Below are 18,664 nucleotides of genomic sequence, written 5' to 3'. Positions count from 1 at the left end.
GCCACTGAAACGACAACAAGGAGAGACAAAAGTGGTTATAGGACACTGGAGCAAAGTAACGTCACTCCAACAGACACTTTGCATAATAAAGGGCAAGGTAGAATTGAAGATTCAAACTTCCACTGTGAATGGAATTGAAAATCAGCATTGACAAGGAATATTTGTTGTAGGAGTACAACAATTAGAGTTAACATGAGGAGTTAGAAAGCTATTGCAATGGGATGAAAGAGGACATGAGTGGGTGAAAAAGGGTAAATTATGTGGCACTGGCATAGCGCCGAATGTAGCAAAGTACTTTGTGCCATTACATTTCTACAGATAAGATGTTGTGCTGCTCACCATCTAGAAAAGTCCCCTGCACTCCAAGAATTAACAACCACCGTCACATCAGTGGTGTTTTTTCCATCTGCTGTCCTCCAGTCATCTTTGGTATTTTGATTGTAGTTGCCACAAGCACCGCACATTTTATTGGACAGGCTTCTGTCCACTTCAATTGTGAGCTCCTGCGACAGCGAGAATGCCACTTCTACAGCCGATTTCCTCTCAATAATCACAGTCCTGTCTTCTATATGGACATACACTTCACCGCTCAATTTGGAGGGAAGAGGTACTTTCCTGCCATTTACCTGGAATAAAGGGGAATGAAAAGAAAAACAAAAGCTATTAAGGTAAAGCAAAACTAAATGCTTCTGACAGCAAAAAACAAACTTTCTTCCTAACACGTAGCTTATTCTTTATTACTCTCAGCCTTTCTTACCCAGGTCACGTGTTGGTTGTTGACTGTGACAACAGTCTCCTTGAAGAACACATGCACGGTGGCTACACTGGCACCTTCTCTGCAGACTCTGACATCCACAACCACACGGAACCACAAACTGGCAGTCTCGTCACACAGAGATGCTGCTTCAAAAGCCCCATGAGCTCCTATTGCTCCCGACACGCCATCGAAGGAGGTGAGATGGGCGGCAGGACTGACTTTGCACTGGCCGCGTGGGATGTGACAACCTTTGACACCGTTCCTCACAATACACACCTCTCCACTGGCACAGGACAGCTTTTCACACTTCAGCAGCCCAGAGGCCTGGCACACACACTTAGACTCACAGTCTTTATTTACCACAGTTTGGCCCACCTGGAAATACATGTGTTTTGTTAAAATCAGCAGTCCTTCATACCTGTGTGTTCATCTCATTTTTACTTTCTCACCGTCAGATATTTGCCATCAGCTACACAGCCACAGTTGCTCATGGGAACACATTGAACACCATCAAAAACATAGCCAACGTCACACTGGCACCCCTCGAAGCAGCTTTCAGAGCAGGAGAATGGATTAATAATGCTGGCACATGTTGTGCCACAGGTGTCAGCACACACCTCATAGTGGCTGTGGGCAGGGCAGGAAGCAGCTACAAAATCAAAAGTCATGTTTTTAATGTGGAAAATGGACAACTGTTCAGGAGTGGATTACTAAAATATTCCTGTGCTTAACTTACGACAGAAGGACTTGCTCCTCCATGACTGGATTTGCACCCCTGCACCCTGGCAGGCTAGTGCATAGGCCTGGACACTGTGACAGAGAGTGTCTTTGTCTCCATCCGAAGCGCAAACATCAAATATGCAATCAGATACATATGGTGCAGGGTCTATTTTACTGTGGCAGGCATTGAAAGGCCCATTACGAGACCTGATGATGCCACAGGAGTTAGATTGACCATACAATTTAGCCTTGGCATGGTCACATACTGGGCACTGGCCTCCACAGCCTCCACATACATAGCCAGGTAAGTCCATCACCCATGCCTTCCCAAAGTCATCAACACTCTTGGCTCGTTTGCCATCAGGCAGTCTAAAGTCATCATCAGCTTTCTCATTGTAGTTGCCACAAAGGCCACACATCTTTTCCTGGTATGTAGAAGGCACAACCACCTGGACATAATAAACAGTGTCGTAAAGGACTGTCAGTCCGAAATCTGTCCTGATGATTATGTTGCGACCTTCCTGGGTTACTGTAACACGGCCATTATCCAGGGATAAAGGCAAGTTGAGGAGTTCATCATCCACCTTGACAGAGGGAGAAGGATAAATACTATGAGAAACACAAAACACAGAAAACACAAAAAAAAAATGATGAAAGACATTTAACTCACAGTGACTTTCCATGGCATTTTCTGTTGGATGTAAATGACATAGCCGTAGACTGACACAGCAATTGACTTAGTGACAGACACTTTTCCATTCCCATACTTCTCATTCCCCTGGGTTACAGTGAACGGCATCAGGCGGCCTTTGTCATCGTCACAAACCTTGGCCAGTACATAGACACATGTTCCTTGGAAATCAAACTTCCGTCCATCAAAGGATGTGTAATGGGGGTCACCTGAAGCCACACACTTGGCGTGCCCCTCTGGATGGCAGCCTTTAACTCCCTTTACAAGCTTGCAGATCTCCCCTGGGTGGCAGGTGGTCTTTTGGCAAGACATGGCACCAGTCTCTCCACAAATGCACTTCTCCACACACTTGTCCTCTGGGTAGAAAACCTCCCCTTTCATAAAGTACTGACCCATGTAAGAGCAGCCACAGTCTCGCACAGGCACACAGGTATCCCCACTCAGCAGGTAGCCATCACCACACTCGCAGGCCTCTGCACAGTGCTTTTGGCCTATGGTAATGGCGGGCAAGTTGGCACAGGTGGTAGGGCAGGCCGAGGCACACAGGGTGTAATGACTGTTAGCTGGACACTCCATTGCTGTGGTCAAATGAGACAAGAAGGAAGAAGAATGAACCACAAATTGTTTTCAGGATTGTAATAATTAAGACTATATTCCAAAGGCCAAGGTGGTTCATAACATGACACATTAAGTGAAAACACGTCTTACGACAGAAAGTATCAGTTCTCCAGGATTTGATGGTGAGTCCTTGGTTCTGACAGGCAGAGACATAGATTCCTATAGCCTCACAAACTGAGCCATGGTGACCATTATAATGGCAGGAATCATACACACAGTCCTCAAGGTAAGCAGCAGGGTCCACCTGGCTGTGACAGTCTCTGAAAGGCCCTGATTTGTCAGCAATTATTCCACAGTACTTCTGGGCAGCATAGACTTTCTTCTGTGAGTTTGAACAGGTGTGGCACCATGTGCCCTGGCATTCTGATGAACAGCCTGGTACCAGGCCCACTTGCCAGCTCTCACCCAGCTTGGTGGCATCACGGGTGAGCTGGCCGTTCTGCATTGTCATGTCGTCCTGTTGCGTTCCGTTGTAGTCGCCGCACAGGCCACAAACTGCATCCTGGTAGTTGCTGGGCAGAGTGACAGTCACCCTGCTTCGCCAGTCAAAGGTCACTGTGATACCAGCAGCTGTCTCCACTACAGCTGTCCTGCCACCACGACTAACTACCAGCTCATCTTTGATATACAATGGTAAGGAGGTCAGCTGCCCATTGAGCTAAAGAGCAGGAAAATAGAGAGGCAAGTTTCAATAGATTAGATAATATATAATAATCCTGCTGTCTCTGTAAAGCTACTGCACTCCACTGCACAAAATACAGCAAAATTTAATCTTGTCTGCCTTGATCAAAATTCGAATCAAATATGCAATAAAAATGATGTGTGAGCAAACAAAGCAGATTGCCAAATTAGCAGAATGAAAGGAATAATTATCTGCTCAATTGTTTAAGGCTCTGTTCAAAATGTTTATCTATTTATTGTGTCCTGCATCTAAATCCTTTCTCTGCAAAATTTACACAACAAGATGTGGGACGCCATTAAAACTACCCGTATCACTCTAGTTCACATACCAGAACCTTGAAGGGATAATCTCTGCTGATGGTGATGGTAACCCCATAGATGGTCACACTGACAGTTTTGGTGTAGGATACAGCCTTGCTTCCACGGTTGTCATTCTGCACAGTGATGTTGAACGGCTCTAGCCCAGGCCGATTAGAGCACAGAGCCACCAGCTGGTATTTACATGTGCCCTGGAAATCAAACCTCTGTCCATCGAAGGTCCGGTAATGTGGGTCACCTGAGGCTACACATGTTGAATGACTGATGGGTCTGCAGGCACGTTCTCCATCCACAAGGCTGCAGGTCTCTTTGGCAGAGCAAGAAGCTTCACGGCATGCCACCATGCCCAGGGTTGTGTCACACTGGCATAAGCGGCCACAAACCTCATCAGCCCAGAAACGCTGACCTGGCTTGTAGTAACGACCTTGGTAGGAGCAGCCACATGTTTTAGCAGGCACGCACATACCAGCACTGAGGACGTAACCCTTGTCACACACACATGTTTCCACACAGTTACAAGTGCAGGGCTCTTTTTGCTCAGGGAAGGGACAGGATGGCTGGCATGGGCTAGCACAGGCCTCATAGTGGCTGTGACGCTGACAGTTCATGGCTGGAGCAGAAAAAATATGTCAATGGCATTAACCAAAAAAGAAATGTATTGATTTGAAGTCTTTGGCAAAGCAAGTGAGTTGCTATGAAATACTTACGGCATCCCAACTTTGTCCTCCAGTTTCTGATTATTATTCCTTGATCCCGACACTGCTCACTGTAGGAGGCCAATGCCTGGCACACCATCTTCTTGTCTCCTTGATTCAGACACGTATCGTACACACAGCCTTCCATGAAGGCCTGGGGATCCAGTTTGTCTATACATGGCTTGAACACATTGTTGGTTGTGGCTGTGAGGGCGCCACAGGAGGCCTCAGTCTGATAGAGCTTACGGTGGTCATCATCACAGGTAGGACAGTTGTTCTCACATATGTCCCGACATGGAGAGTCCTTGTCCTGGTCAGGTGTTTTCCAGCTCATGGTCCACTCGCTCACTGAGGCGACAGCTTGGCCAGCTGGGTTCTGGCGATCATCACCTCTGTTTCCATTAAAGTTTCCACACAGACCACAGACGCTGCCAAAGTAACTGCTGGGAAGCTTGATGATCAGATATGAATTCCAGTCATAAGAGACAACGAGGCCAAAGTTTGTCTCTACCACCGCACTGTGACCACGTTGTGACACTGACACTTCACCCTCACCTAGATGCACAGGTAGATTCAGCATCTCTCCATTCACCTGAGGTAAGTAGATCAGGGACAATATATACTATGTATATGTCTACAGTATATGTATCGAACACTATGGAGCAAACACAGATGGCCTTGTCAGACTGGATATTTTACTCTTACCTTGACTCGACCAACTTGGTTTTTGCTTATGGTGATGGTGAACCCGTACACTGACACATCGACGTCCCTGACATAGGAAACTGCTGCATTTCCCCTGTTATCATTCCTCTCTGTGATTGTGAATGGGACAAGGCCGCCCACATTCCCACAGGTCTTAGATATGACATACTTGCAGGTTCCCTGGAAGTCAAAGTTGTATCCATCAAATGTGCGGAAGTGGGGGTCACCCCAGGCCCAACAGGTGCCCGTGTACAAAGGAACACAAACAGCCTCGCCGTTCTCAACTTTACACTTCTCCTTGACATGACACTTGGCATCCTTACAGGGATCTGACACAGGGTAAACACAGGGACAAAATTGCATAGATTGCAGATGAAAGAGACGGTATATTCATTTATCAATTGATACTGTATCCGTTTTACCTGTGTTGTAACATGCTTTGATTCCTTTCCTGACCATGCATTTGGTGTTTGGGGGGCAGGAGTGACTTTCGCAGACTAGGCCTTTCTCTGGGTTACAGGTGCACTTGTTGTTACAGTCATCATCATACACCACTTCACTAGGCTAGAAACATGAAATATTTTTTATTAGACAGGGGGAATCAATATACAGCAAGAGCTATAGGTTCAGTCAGGATCCACCTTATTTTATGCTTATTTTACCTTTTCAAGAAAAATGTATCCCAGGGTTAATTTTCATTAAACTCTCAAGCTCAAACTGGCTCATGTCCACCAAATGTCAAAAAAGGCAGAAACAACTTTATATCACTTTCAGCATAAACATTGTTTGTTCTTTGTTATTAAAAAGCTGTATACACAACATTAAAGAAAGTAGTAGTAGAGTAGTATACGTGAATGCACCATCATTAGGACAGATTCAGAAATAGAAATGAACTTAATTTAATATTTGTGCAGTGTGATATATGGGGTTATTGGTTTATCATTTTATGTAAAGATAGTTAAGCTCATATTTACCTTGTAAGACTTCCCGTTATCATAACAACCACACTGAGTTTCCTCAACACATATCTGTCCATTGAATAAGAAGCCATCCTCACATTCACAGCCTTCTGTGCAACTGGTGGAGCATTCAATAATCTCTGTGAGGCCTTCGCAGGCTGCAGAGCAGGGATCTGCGCACACCTCATAGTGACTATGGGCCGGGCATTTCATGGCTGTAGTAATAATCATGATAGAGAAAAAAGAGCTATTGCTTATTGCAAAAAAACATGCTTATCTTACAGTTATGTTAATAAAACAGACATGAGACATTGTCACTTACGACAAAATGAAGCCGTCCTCCAGTTTTTGATGTCTACTCCTGCCATGTGACAGTTGAAGGCATAGGCTGCCATGCTGTCACACAGGACCTTTCCATCGCCATTGGAGGCACACACATCAAACACACAGTCATTAAAGTATAGCTTTGGGTCCAATTTGCTATGGCATACTGCAAAAGGACCATTGGGTGTTGTAGCAATGCCGCAGTAAGTGGGCTTGGAAAACAAAGTCTTCTGTGCTGGTTCACAATTGGGACAGTTGTTCCCTTCGCAGCCATTGTCACACACGACGTTGTCAATGGTGACCTTCCACGATTTCCCAAATGCATTCACATTTTGGGTAACTTTATGATGAGGATCCTGGAAGTCGTCCTTGGAGTTACCATTGAAATTGCCACATAGGCCACAGACCTTTTCACGGTAATTACCAGGTACTGTCACTGTAACGTGGTAAACCAGATCATAAGTCACACGTAGGCCGAAATTTGCTGAGACAACATAATGGTTGCCCTCCTGATAGACTTCCACTGCACCATCATTAAGGTTAAGCGGAAGGTGGTTAAACACTCCATTAACCTAAAGAAAGGGAACAAATATTGTTTTACATTTAATATGTAATGTAAAGTGTTTGTCAAGCTCTCTAAACTGATTTCACTGTATTGCAAATATGGAGCTTGGTTCAAACAGTGTATCTGCTCACCAGGACTCCAAACATGTTGTTCCTCATGATGAGTGTGAATCCGAAGACCTGCACAGCAACCAGCTTAGCAACAGACACCACTTTGTTGTTCATCATCCGGTTCCACTTCACATTCTCCACCTGAACAGAGAAGGCCTCCAGGTGGGTGTCCTCCAGCCCACAGGTTTTGGAGAGTGTGTAGGTACAGGTGCCCTGGAAATCATATTTTTTCCCATCATAAGTACAGTAATGGGGGTCACCAGAGGCACGACAAACACCCTTACCAACAGGGTGGCATTTTTGGATGCCATTCTCCACCTTACACTTCTCATGAGGGCCACATGAGAACTTCTTACACACAACCTAATGAAAGTAGAACAGTGAAATCTTTCTTGTTATTTTGCACGTTTTCATCAATCAGTATTAACTTGACCTTTTTCATTTTCCCTATCCATTACCTCTCCGCCCTGGTTGCACTTGCACTCCTCCTGACATTTCCCATTGGGATAGAACACTTGGCCGATTTGGTAGTAGCGGTCATTGTAGAGGCACCCACACTGTGCAAAAGAGACACAGCGATCTCTGCTGAGGATGTATCCCTCATCACAGGCACAGCCCTCTTCACAATTGCTATCACAATCTTGAGGTGGGGCCAGACTGTGGCAAGTGGCAGGACAAGCAGTGGCACACACTTCGTAGTGGCTGTGGGCTTTACATTTCACAGCTGTAGACATTGGAAGGGAGGCACGATTATATTTAAGATAAACATTGAAAGGAGAGACACAGAACAGTTACATTTATTAAATACTTTGAGCACTTCAGCTCTGTAATGTCATATTTAGTCAATCAGTCCCGTTTCTATGCTATTCAAGTATATTGCAATTGATGCAGTTCTCACCACAGAAGTGATCCGTTCTCCATTTGTACACCTCGGCTCCTGCATCCTGGCAGGCAGCAGTGTACGATGCGATAGCCTGACAGAGCACATCCCTCCTGCCCTTATACAGACACACATCATAAACACAATCTTCAAAGAAACCAGATGGGTCCACCTTAGCATGACAATCCCGAAATGGCCCTTTGGTGTTCTTTAAGATACCACAAAACTGGTCTGTCTCATATTTGATCTTCTGGTTGTGGTCACAATCAGGACACACCCCTTTACAGCCTTCAACACAGCCTGGGATCTCAGCCACTCGCCAGCTGGCACCGAACTTTGCTGGCGAGACAGAGTTGCCGCCATTCTTAGGGATCAGATCGTCCGTAGCCTTCCCATTGTAGTTGCCACAGAGGCCACAAACAGCTTCCATGTAGGTACTAGGCAGTGTCACAAACACAGCACTCTCCCAGTTAAACCTGACTCTCAGGCCAAACTTTGTTCTGACCTCTGCATGCGAGCCACTTCTATACACAGACACCTCTCCTTCACACATTGTGACAGGCAGATTGACCAGCTCACCATCCACCTGGAAGTGGGAAAAACATGGCATCAAATGTCTGAGATACGTAGTGTTTGTAATCTGTTCATGATTACTCTATAGTATATTTTAAACAGCAGCTCTTACCAAAATCCGACCAATGTGTGTCCTAGTAATGACAATGCTTAGAGAGTAGACCTTGATCTCCACCAACTTAGTGTAGGAAACCGTTTTCCTGCCCCTGTTGTCATTTTGCACCAACACCTCAAAAGATTCCAAGTCAGGGTTCTTCTTGCACAGTGCAACCAGTTGGTACACACAAGTCCCTTGGAAGTCAAACCTCTTGCCATCAAGAGTCTTGTAATGAGGGTCACCTGTTGCCTGACAAGTGCTGTAGGAGAGTGGATGGCACTTTCTAATTCCATGAACCACCTGGCACTGGTGATTTTTCCCACAGCTTTTATTCATGCACTTCACTTTTTTCTTTTCAGCAACACAGCGACACCGTTCTTTACAGTCCTTTCCAGGCCAGAAGATTTGTCCAGCAGGGATATATCGACCCTTATAGGTACAACCACACTTAGCAAATGGCACACACCGACCTCCACTCAGAGCAAAGCCTGCGTTACAGGTGCAGGTTTCCACACAGGGCAGTTTGCATTTGGATGGTGCTTTGGGATCAGAACAAGTGGCAGGACAGGCATTGCCGCACAGCTCATAGTGACTGTTGGCTGGACACTTTGCAGCTTGAGAGAGAGAATAGAAGGAGTTGGATAATTGTTAGCAATAAAAAACAACAATGAAAATGTAATTCATTGCTTGCATTATCAGCTCATATGTTGGAAACACTTACGGCATCTTGCACGTTTCCTCCAAACATCAACCTGGATGCCAGCTCTCTGGCAGGCTTCAGCGTAAGACTCCAACGCGCTGCAAAGGAAGTGTTGAAGGCCACCTCCAATGCATACATCATATTTACAGTTCTCGAAGTATACATTAGGGTCAATAGAGGAGTGACATTTGCTGAATGGCCCATTAACCACAAGTTTGATGAGACCACAAAATAAGTCACCTTCCCAATACTTCATCAGGCTGTGTTCACAACGGTCACACCCACCCACACACTGGTCAGTACACCGAGCATCTTTGATCGGACCTGGCACTTTCCAGCTCACCCCAAAGGCCACAGCACCAACAGCCTGGGAGCCATCCGGTGTGATGAAGTCATCTTTTGCATCACCATTGAAATTGCCACAGAGACCGCATGTCTTACCAGCATATCGGCTGCTCAGAGTGACCACCAGAGAGTGTTGCCAGTCATAACGAACTGTCAGACCAAAGTCTGTGTCAATGACCACGGAGCGACCGCTCTGAGACATTGTCAGTTTGTCATTGTTCACGGTTACTGGCAAACTCCACAAATTGTTGTCAATCTGTGAAAAAGAAAGCAAAAGACAACACAGATACACTGCTATAATAATCATCTTTAAAGTTTTATCAATTTAGTAAAATATACTTCCTCATGCAGCCTCACCAAATAAACCGAGATACAAACTAGATAATAAATTAAAGCTAGGAAATAATCAAATCCAGATATAAGAGAATAATTCTTAATCTAACAACAGGAATTGAAAGGCTTACCCTCACAAAACCTGTCTCTGAGCGCATAACTGTGATGGTGAAGCCATACACTTTCACTATAACCAGGCCCACATATGATACACGGAGGCTTCCTCTGTTCTCATTTTGGGAAAGGATCTCAAAGGCTTGGAGATTATCATCTGCTGCACAGTTCTTAGCAATGATGTAAGTGCAGGTACCCATGAAGTTAAAGCGTCGCCCATCAAAAGATTGGTAGTGAGGGTCTCCCATGGCCCAGCAGATACCAGGCTTAGGGATGTCTGGAAAGTCAGAAACATTATACAATCAGTGCTCACTTGTGATCACAGTGATAATGTTTAATGTACAGTATTGCTTATTTGATTTCTGTCTCATACATATAATTTGATGAATGCATTATGTATGCTATGTGCTTCATACCTGGCTGTATACATTGCCCTGGGGCACCATAGCCATTCCTTTGGCTGACTCCCATTGTATAGACAGCAAATTGGGAACCAGAGCTGGAAATGGTGTATCCAGCTTGGCTAGGGTTGTAGGTCATCTGAGTCCAGGAGAAATCTGTCCCTTCAACATTTTTCCATTGGACATCGCGGGGCAGATTTGTATCAAATTTCAACTCTGCCAATTGCTTGGTTTTTGCCACAACCAAGGCCCAGCTTTCAAAGCCATCCAGAGCCTCTAAGGCGTAAGAGGAGCAGAAGCGGTCGGAAGGTAGGATGGTCATCAAGAAAGGGTCATAGAAAAGGTACCTGTACCGTTTTACACCATTGAAGAGCATAAGGACTTGGATGCCATGATCAGCCTGAATAAAGAGTGTTGCAGGATGCTGGGATTTGACCATGATTACTTGTCCTCCAGTCAAACTATAATCTTTAATTTCCTTTCCTTTTTGGACTGTGACCCGGGTGAACTGAGAGGCCTGAATGGAGATGCTGTCATATCTCCTTTGAAAGCTCAAAGGAGGTACAATGAAGTTGGTGCCCCATCTGCTTACTGGCAGCAACTGTTCATACACATGGTTACATTTAGAGAGGATTGTGGTGCAACTGTGGCCTGTGAAAACAGCAACTGGATGCTGGGAAGAAACTCTTGTGCCAGTAAGGTCAGACTTGCTCTGGAGCTGAACACTCTCATAGGGCTGAAGATCAATTAACATTTTGCTGCCCTTTTTATACACGTTATTCTTGAACTTGATTTTACCACGTAGAAAAATTTCCACTTTGTTTGCCTCTTTTCCATTTGTAACAGAGAACTCTGTAAAAGTGCCACGAGTAGTTCCACTAGGTGTAAAGATAAAGTACTCTGTGCCCCATTCGCTCATAGGATATATGACAGAGATGTCTCCTGTATTCAGTTTGCTATTGTACGAGGTGACAGCCACATGGGCTGAGGCTTCAATGCGCACAGTATTGCCAGACTTCTGGCTGTTGTATAGCTCAACGGCATTAGGGAGAGTGATGGTGACTTTTTCCCCAGCCTTCAGAGTTTTCTCCTGTGTGAAGTTTAAGGGAGGCACTTCTACTGTCACTTTAGCATCAGTCTGGAGGGCTCGGATGAATAGCTGGAAGTGAGGAGTATCATAGTTTCCAACATAATTTTGCATGAAAGAAAGGGCAAACTCCTTCCCTGTCCAGTCAGCACGAGATGGGCCTGGAAGAAAAAGGGAAGAATCGGTTTTCTTAGTTACCCAAACATATGCTGTCACATACTTATAAGAAAACAGATTTTGGGTCAAGGCAAACAAAGCAGGGACTAATAGAGTAGCGATATAAAACATGGTTGCCTGTAACTTCAGGATACAAAGAAATAATGTGACAACAGACACTGATTGGAAAAAACCTAATTTCAGAGTTAAAAAAAAAGGTTGAATGCTCGTCAATGAGGAATGGGTCACTTCTTTCTTTTATCACTTTTGTCCCAAGGGCTTGGGTACCTCATCGTCACCTATTCATACTATGCAAGCAGCCAACCTGTACATCATGAACAGTTTAGGATTCTGTGTCTTGCTCAACAACAGGCTGCAAAGGAGGAGCCTGGAATTATGCAACTCTTTCCCCCCCCTCATATTACAGTCTTTTTAAAAAAAGCATTTTGTTTCTCCATTCTTTATTTATTAATTTGTTTTACATTCTCCTCAATTCAAACATGATGTCTGCACAACAATGCTTTTGTGTGATTAAGTTGACAATGACAAATTGCTTTTAAGCGAGAGCTCTCCTGGCTACATCATGTTAAGAAATTTGGTCAGGTATAATGCTAGTTATTTACTTTGTTGATTCTATATAAAATAGTCGTCATGATGGTTTGATATCATCTTTCAAAAGTTGCACCTATGATATCACTTATGATATCACTGTAATGTCAGGATTGATGTCATCTGAAACTCCAGGGTTATATTGTCGTGTCATGTCATATCTGGCTGTGCTTTGTCACCGATGCTTTGTGTCCCCTTTCACCTTATTCACATGTTTATCACAAATAATTCTTCTCTTTTTTCCCTTTTCCCTGCACTCTGTGAAAATGTTTGATAACAGCAAGGTCATTATGTCAGATGCTTTCATCAATCAAAATATTAAGCAAAATAATAGCTCTACGCTAAAACTAGACAGCACATGGATTACAGGACAAAGTTTGACAGGCATGAATATTTGACTTCAAAACTTCCTAAAATGTTGTTCACAATATATCATGAAGTATCACAAATAAACACTCACAGGCGAGTAAAGCTGTCAAAACACAAAGCAGCAACTGCAGCCCCATGGCTAAAGAGAGAAAGACGGGGATAAAGAGAGAGAGAGAGAGAGAGAGAGAGAGAGAGAGAGAGAGAGAGAGAGAGAGAGTAAAGTGAAGTATTTGAGTTCTAAACAATTTCAATTAATTAATTAATCGTACACATCATATCATATAATTGGATACCTTACCTGATAAGAAGCATTTGGTGTGATGAAATCCTTTCAGTTCTGCTTTTCTTTATATTGTAAGAGAAAGAAGGCCCTTCCTCTAAAACAAATTAGGGCTGAACCTGCCATTAAATTGAAGCATGTTGACAATAGGGGTGATGTACATAACTGACTCAAATATGACACACCCATTGCATTGCATACCCGTTGCACATGCAACCATTGCACACCAGGAAAAAGAAAATGTTATTATAGATATTTTTAATAGTTATGAAGTCTTATTGTTTGCACAACACAAACCAGTTTGTCGATTTTAATCAGCAAAAATTCAAATTTTCCTTGCATGTGCATCTTCAGGAAGATATCTTTTAGGAGTTTTCACCCACATTTGGGGGTATTGTATATTCTGGTGTAACCAAATAACACAAACATTTTGTACTGGGCAAGGCAAAAATGTGATGAATAATAAATACACACATTATGTTCATTATAAATAAATCATTTTATAAATCATCTGGAACTGCACATGACAAGGAAATACAGTATATACATTATGCATTGGTATAAGAATGTATGTCAAATGTAACATTTCCAAGACCTGTTGAGGAAAGAACTGCAAATTTTAAATAGCAAGTATAGACAACAATTTGATGTTAACATAACATAACATGTTATGGCCTCCATCTAGAAATATAAATGTTTGGTAATGCACATCACATCCACCCATGCTTTTTAAACAATGGTGTTACTTGTAATAATTTGCAAAAAGGACTGAGCCAGAGCCAACAAATTTAAATATTGAATAAACAGAGTGGCAGCTGTTAGAAAAACAGGTGGCTCCTGTTAGTTCAGTGTAGAAGCCAAGAATAAACAGAAGGCTTAATTAGGCATAATTTGTATCTAATTATGTATAACTTGGCACACACGGGTATATTTTGATATTTACAGCAAGAGAACTGCTAAAAAAAATAATGGGATGGTTTATATTAAGTCAAAACCCCATTGGCTCTGCAAAATTAAAGTTGATTTAGTAAAGGTGGATGCCCTGTGGCGTGATCGTTCCACCTATATTGGTTGGGACACACCCAACATTGACTAAGCTCTGGGCTTTAGCCCATCATCTTGATCATGCTGCTGCATGTATAATGTAAGGCAGGGGTGGGGAACCTGTTTGGTCCGGCCAGCGAGACAATTTTGTCTCCCTTCGATGACGGCATATAAATAATAACACTGTGATCATAATCCACCCGTCAGACCGGCAGATTGCAGCACAAATTTCGAAGCAAATTGCTTTTAAGGTGGATCAAGTAATAGCTTCATGGAATTTGTTACTGTCGCGGGGTTCTACCTCTAAACTCCACAAAACACCAGGCGTAGTCGGAAGATAGCGTTGTTGTTCTTTTATTTCCAGCCTCCAAGGTGCAAAAGATACAAAAGAAAAATGCACAGGACTGCCAAACAAAAATTGCCTTACAAAACAGGTTTCACACTCTAAGGAAAAGAAAAAGGAGTTCCTCAATAACTCTAACAGGTTTCCAATGTTTCCCAAAACTAAACTTGACTCAATACAAAGCACGTCACTGTTACCTTCTGTGTAACCCAACCACGACTGCCCGCTCCCAGGCTGAGGCAGTCTCCTTTTATTTCCATAGCCCCTCCCACTAGGCTTTAAACAATTTCATAAATCAATTAACCCAATTTCTACTCACCAAAACAGCAGTCACAGTTACCTTGACCTCAAATATAAATTACACAAATTATCCCTACTATATCTCATTCTACAGAAATGAAAAGCAGGTCATTTGTAACTCAAAGAATGGATTCTGCAAACAAACAACAAACAAATTATTCCCTTTCACGTCACTGTGCAAGGGCGCGAAACCATTCCATTTAAACAAAGCAAATGTGACGCCTCTGGTTGGCCAACCCACTCCGGCTGGGACATCACGGAGCGAGCGTGCAGCGCATCTCAAGCCGCATGGTGCATAAATGTAAGTTGTGATCACCAGTGTGCCGCTTTGGTTACGGAGGCAGAGGCTCAGTGGGTAGTGCTTCCGCTTGGGAACTGGAGGGTCACCGGTTCGAGCCCCTGCCGAGGTGCCCCTGAGCAAGGCACTGAACCCTCAATTGCTCCCCCCTCTGCGAAGGGTGGTAATATAATGTAAGTCGCTTTGGATAAAAGCGTCTGCCAAATGATCGTAATGTAATGTAATGTAATGTAAATGTGAAATTGTAACGGGGTTATTCAAACTGAGGGAGAACGGATCGGAGGGAGGGCGAAAGTGCGTGTGTGCATGTGTGCGTGTGTGCGCTGACCAGAGTCATTGACGGGGCCGTGCTGGCACAGTGCCGCTCCGTCACAGTTACTAAAATGATTAGCATGGAGGAAGATGCTTCAACACGCATCTCTCTGTAAACATTGAACTCCACCCCACTTCTCAGACAATGGCTAAATTCAGCAGTCTTTATAAACAAGTCATTGCATGTGATCGAGGCCTCCTGTGACAGGTTGCAATTTTCACATGCTCTCCCACAAGTCTCACTGCAATGCAGTTCAGTGTCAACCACTGCCCAGCTGTGCAGGAACGCTGCAACACTTCTGCCATATCTCAACGTCATCTCATTGGTTTGTGTTGAGGTGCCAGGTGAACTAAATTTTCACCCGAGATATTGTTGTGATTGCCAAGCCAATGCCAGCCTGGAATGCTTTAACTGCACCATTGTCAAAAGGTGAAACAACAGCCCAGGTCGATGTTAGTTTCATGAATTCTATGCAATCTTAACGCACACAAACGTGCAGGACTTTCTTGTATGTTCCACAGTTTCTCAGGGTCAATGGCTACTTCCAATGAAACCAATAAAACTAAGCAGCAGAGTGAAGCCAGTTGTGGTTATAGAGAAAAGTCTGATATTACATAGGTACAAGCTCTGTGATAAGGCAGAGTCAAACCACGAACCTCCACTGCAGTTTTGTTGTTACAGTCTCCTTGTAGAGCAAAGACTCTTCCTTCAAAGGTACGGTAGTAAGAATCACCCCATTCTAAGAACATTTTCGCTTTCATAGATTGGCTTTCCTCATTCCAAATCAACTCCTATTGTGACCACAGTGCAGATCTTCTTAAGAAGCTTCACCTGAGAAGGAAGAACAGAGGAGATACATTGCAGAAGAGAAATGTCAAAACAAGCTCAAGATGTTACTTTTAGACTGTTGTCAATTGGAGATGGATGCAGCTTGTGTGTCTGATGCCCTGATTGAAAAGCAATAGCCAATTTTCTCTAGAACTGCAGTTGCAAGTAACTCTGAAATGGGTCCAAGCTTTCTGATGTTGATCGTAATCCATGTAATCCATGTAATCCATGTAATCCAAATAATTGTGAAAAAAAGTGTATTTTACGACATACGAATAGTTTGGATCTACATCACAAGCATATAACACCGTAATTCAAAACATTTTTTGTATAGTTCCAAAGAATCATTAGATACCAATTACATGTCTCAAGTAAAAAATCCAGGGACTCTTTCGAAAAATGAGCCCCCCTGTTTTTGCAAAATTGTGTAAAAAGCAATTGGTAGAAAAGGGCTTGACCCATGACGATTGTATTATGTCTATTGATCGAACATGTTGATATAGTTAAGTAAAACACAAGTTTCGATATAGTTAGATACAGAAATAGTTTAGAAACATAAGAAATACTTTAGCTTTTTCTGTGCATTTATTTATTTATCTATTTTTTAATGTCTTCCGCTGTTTTTTGTTACCTAACTAGTTCTGCATACTTTAACCTACAGACACCATTCAAACAAATTGTTCAGAATATTAAGGACATTAGTTTAATGACTTTTGGTGTTCATATCGTTCATATGTTCCAAAATATTCAGCTATCTATTTTGAAATACTTCATGGATTTTCAGATTAAATGAAATACTTCAGATTTTAAAGATTTTTCAGCTTTTCCCAATGATTGTGTATGGCGTGCAGTTAGAGTGCGGGCACCTTCAAGCTGATTGGTTTAGAGCCTAACACTCTAAAATCAGCTTCTGGACATTTCAAATTTGCAAGATGTGTTCAATTCTTTAATAACTTCAAAAACAATATATGTATAGAAATAAGTCCTTTTTCAGAATTTGTCACATGTGGTATTGTTGTACATAACTGCAACGTGTAATTTTTGCTCTTGCTGCCTTTAAGCAACAACTGGTCATGACTTTTTCCAATTGAACCCAGCATCATATTTTCAGCTGAAAAAACACATTTCACATCTTTTTCAACTAGCTGGTTTTATATATAATAATAATAATAATATATATGTATATATATAATAATATATATAATATATTATATCATACGTTGAGGAAGTTCTTCTGCTTCTAGTACTTTTGGTTTTTGTGTGAGATTAATTTGTTTGACATGTGGTATCAAAGCATTTTCAGGCAGATTGAGCTCTGTGTCTGTGAGGAATAGCTGCACCTATGTTTACAAACACACAGCCACTTCAAAGGATTTTGAGCTGTCAATCAAACTTCTTGTGACTTCATTCATTCAGGGACCGAAATCATTCACACAGGCTTCATTATTTCAGGATTTATACAGTACACTTTTATGGTTTTTTACAACAGACTTTCAGGCACTTGAGGAATTTAAAACATTTAAAATCTTTCAGGCACTTACAGCATTTAAAACCTTTTATGGTTTTGCAGCAAAATCTTTTGTGTATTCAGTGTTTCAGACCCTCCATACTTTCAAGCTCTTCAGGCCTCAATCTTTCAGGCATTTCGACAGCGTTCAGCCAAACGTTTCAGCATTTGCAATCACAGCACATTTTCTTCAGGAAATGCATTCGTAGTTTAGATAGGAGCCTTTCAATTTGCAAGTTATAAACCATTACATGTTCAGATAACCTGTTGTCCATTATAGCGCCCCCTCATGGCTGTCAAGTGTGATTTTTCTCACATGGCTTACGCTTCATCACCTTGTCTCCAAATTTCACATTTGCACGTTGTACTGCTTGGGCTGCAGAATCAGTTTTCCGCCTTAGGTCAATTCTGGCGGAATAAAAAAACAATAATTAATAACAATAATAATAATAATAATAAAAACCTGAGCAAAAACTATAGGATTCCAGCACTTCATACTTGGACTCCTAATTGGACATTTGGACAGCCATTCACGCCAAACACGCAGCATTTACTGAAAAGTACCGGAGAGCTGTTCACAGACGGAGATTACATGAATTATCATTTACTAAAATATCCGAGAACCTATCCTCGGAAAATCACCTTCGTTAAGCGCTGATGTGACGCTGATGTGGAAACGCTACATTTTTAACGGCGGGATGCCGTCACTTTGTGGGTCACAAAAGCGACATGCGTTGTGGGAAATGTAGTTTATGGAAAATGCGGCATAAACGTTTATTTTGCTCTCGCCTTGAGTTTGATACCTGTGCCTTGGAATATTGAAAGTCAGCGTGCATATTAAACACTGAATATGAGGCTCTCTGAAGAGGCTCTTCTCCTGAATCATCAGGGCACAGAGAGTGTCCTCACCCATCGGTTTATGTGTGTGTGAGGAATGGGTGGGG

At 42.7% G+C, this 18,664-nt stretch overlaps 2 protein-coding genes across 2 annotated transcripts; both read right to left on the bottom strand.

Moving 5' to 3' along the window:
- Window positions 1-335: 335 nt before the first annotated feature.
- Window positions 336-7,454, bottom strand: LOC143008768 (IgGFc-binding protein-like). Its single transcript, XM_076160661.1, has 14 exons — window positions 7,428-7,454; window positions 7,165-7,356; window positions 6,467-7,040; window positions 6,160-6,359; window positions 5,608-5,749; window positions 5,186-5,514; window positions 4,493-5,072; window positions 3,797-4,395; window positions 2,877-3,444; window positions 2,148-2,746; window positions 1,494-2,061; window positions 1,207-1,406; window positions 758-1,132; window positions 336-626 (listed from the first exon to the last, which is right to left on the bottom strand). Exons 1-14 carry the CDS (start codon window positions 7,452-7,454, stop codon window positions 336-338), a joined length of 5,244 nt encoding a protein of 1,747 aa, XP_076016776.1.
- A 718-nt stretch (window positions 7,455-8,172) lies between these two features.
- Window positions 8,173-11,025, bottom strand: LOC143008767 (IgGFc-binding protein-like). The gene is made up of 6 exons (XM_076160660.1): window positions 10,602-11,025; window positions 10,203-10,462; window positions 9,415-9,994; window positions 8,709-9,307; window positions 8,243-8,609; window positions 8,173-8,195 (listed from the first exon to the last, which is right to left on the bottom strand). Exons 1-6 carry the CDS (start codon window positions 11,023-11,025, stop codon window positions 8,173-8,175), a joined length of 2,253 nt encoding a protein of 750 aa, XP_076016775.1.
- Between the last annotated feature and the right edge of the window lie 7,639 nt (window positions 11,026-18,664).

Source organism: Genypterus blacodes, unplaced genomic scaffold (genome assembly GCF_046128005.1).
Source record: "Genypterus blacodes isolate CSIRO-AG114 ecotype Tasmania unplaced genomic scaffold, CSIRO-AGI_Gbla_v1 ptg000107l_1, whole genome shotgun sequence".
Classification (NCBI taxonomy): Eukaryota; Metazoa; Chordata; class Actinopteri; order Ophidiiformes; family Ophidiidae; genus Genypterus; species Genypterus blacodes.
This window is presented reverse-complemented; position numbering and strand designations above follow the sequence as displayed.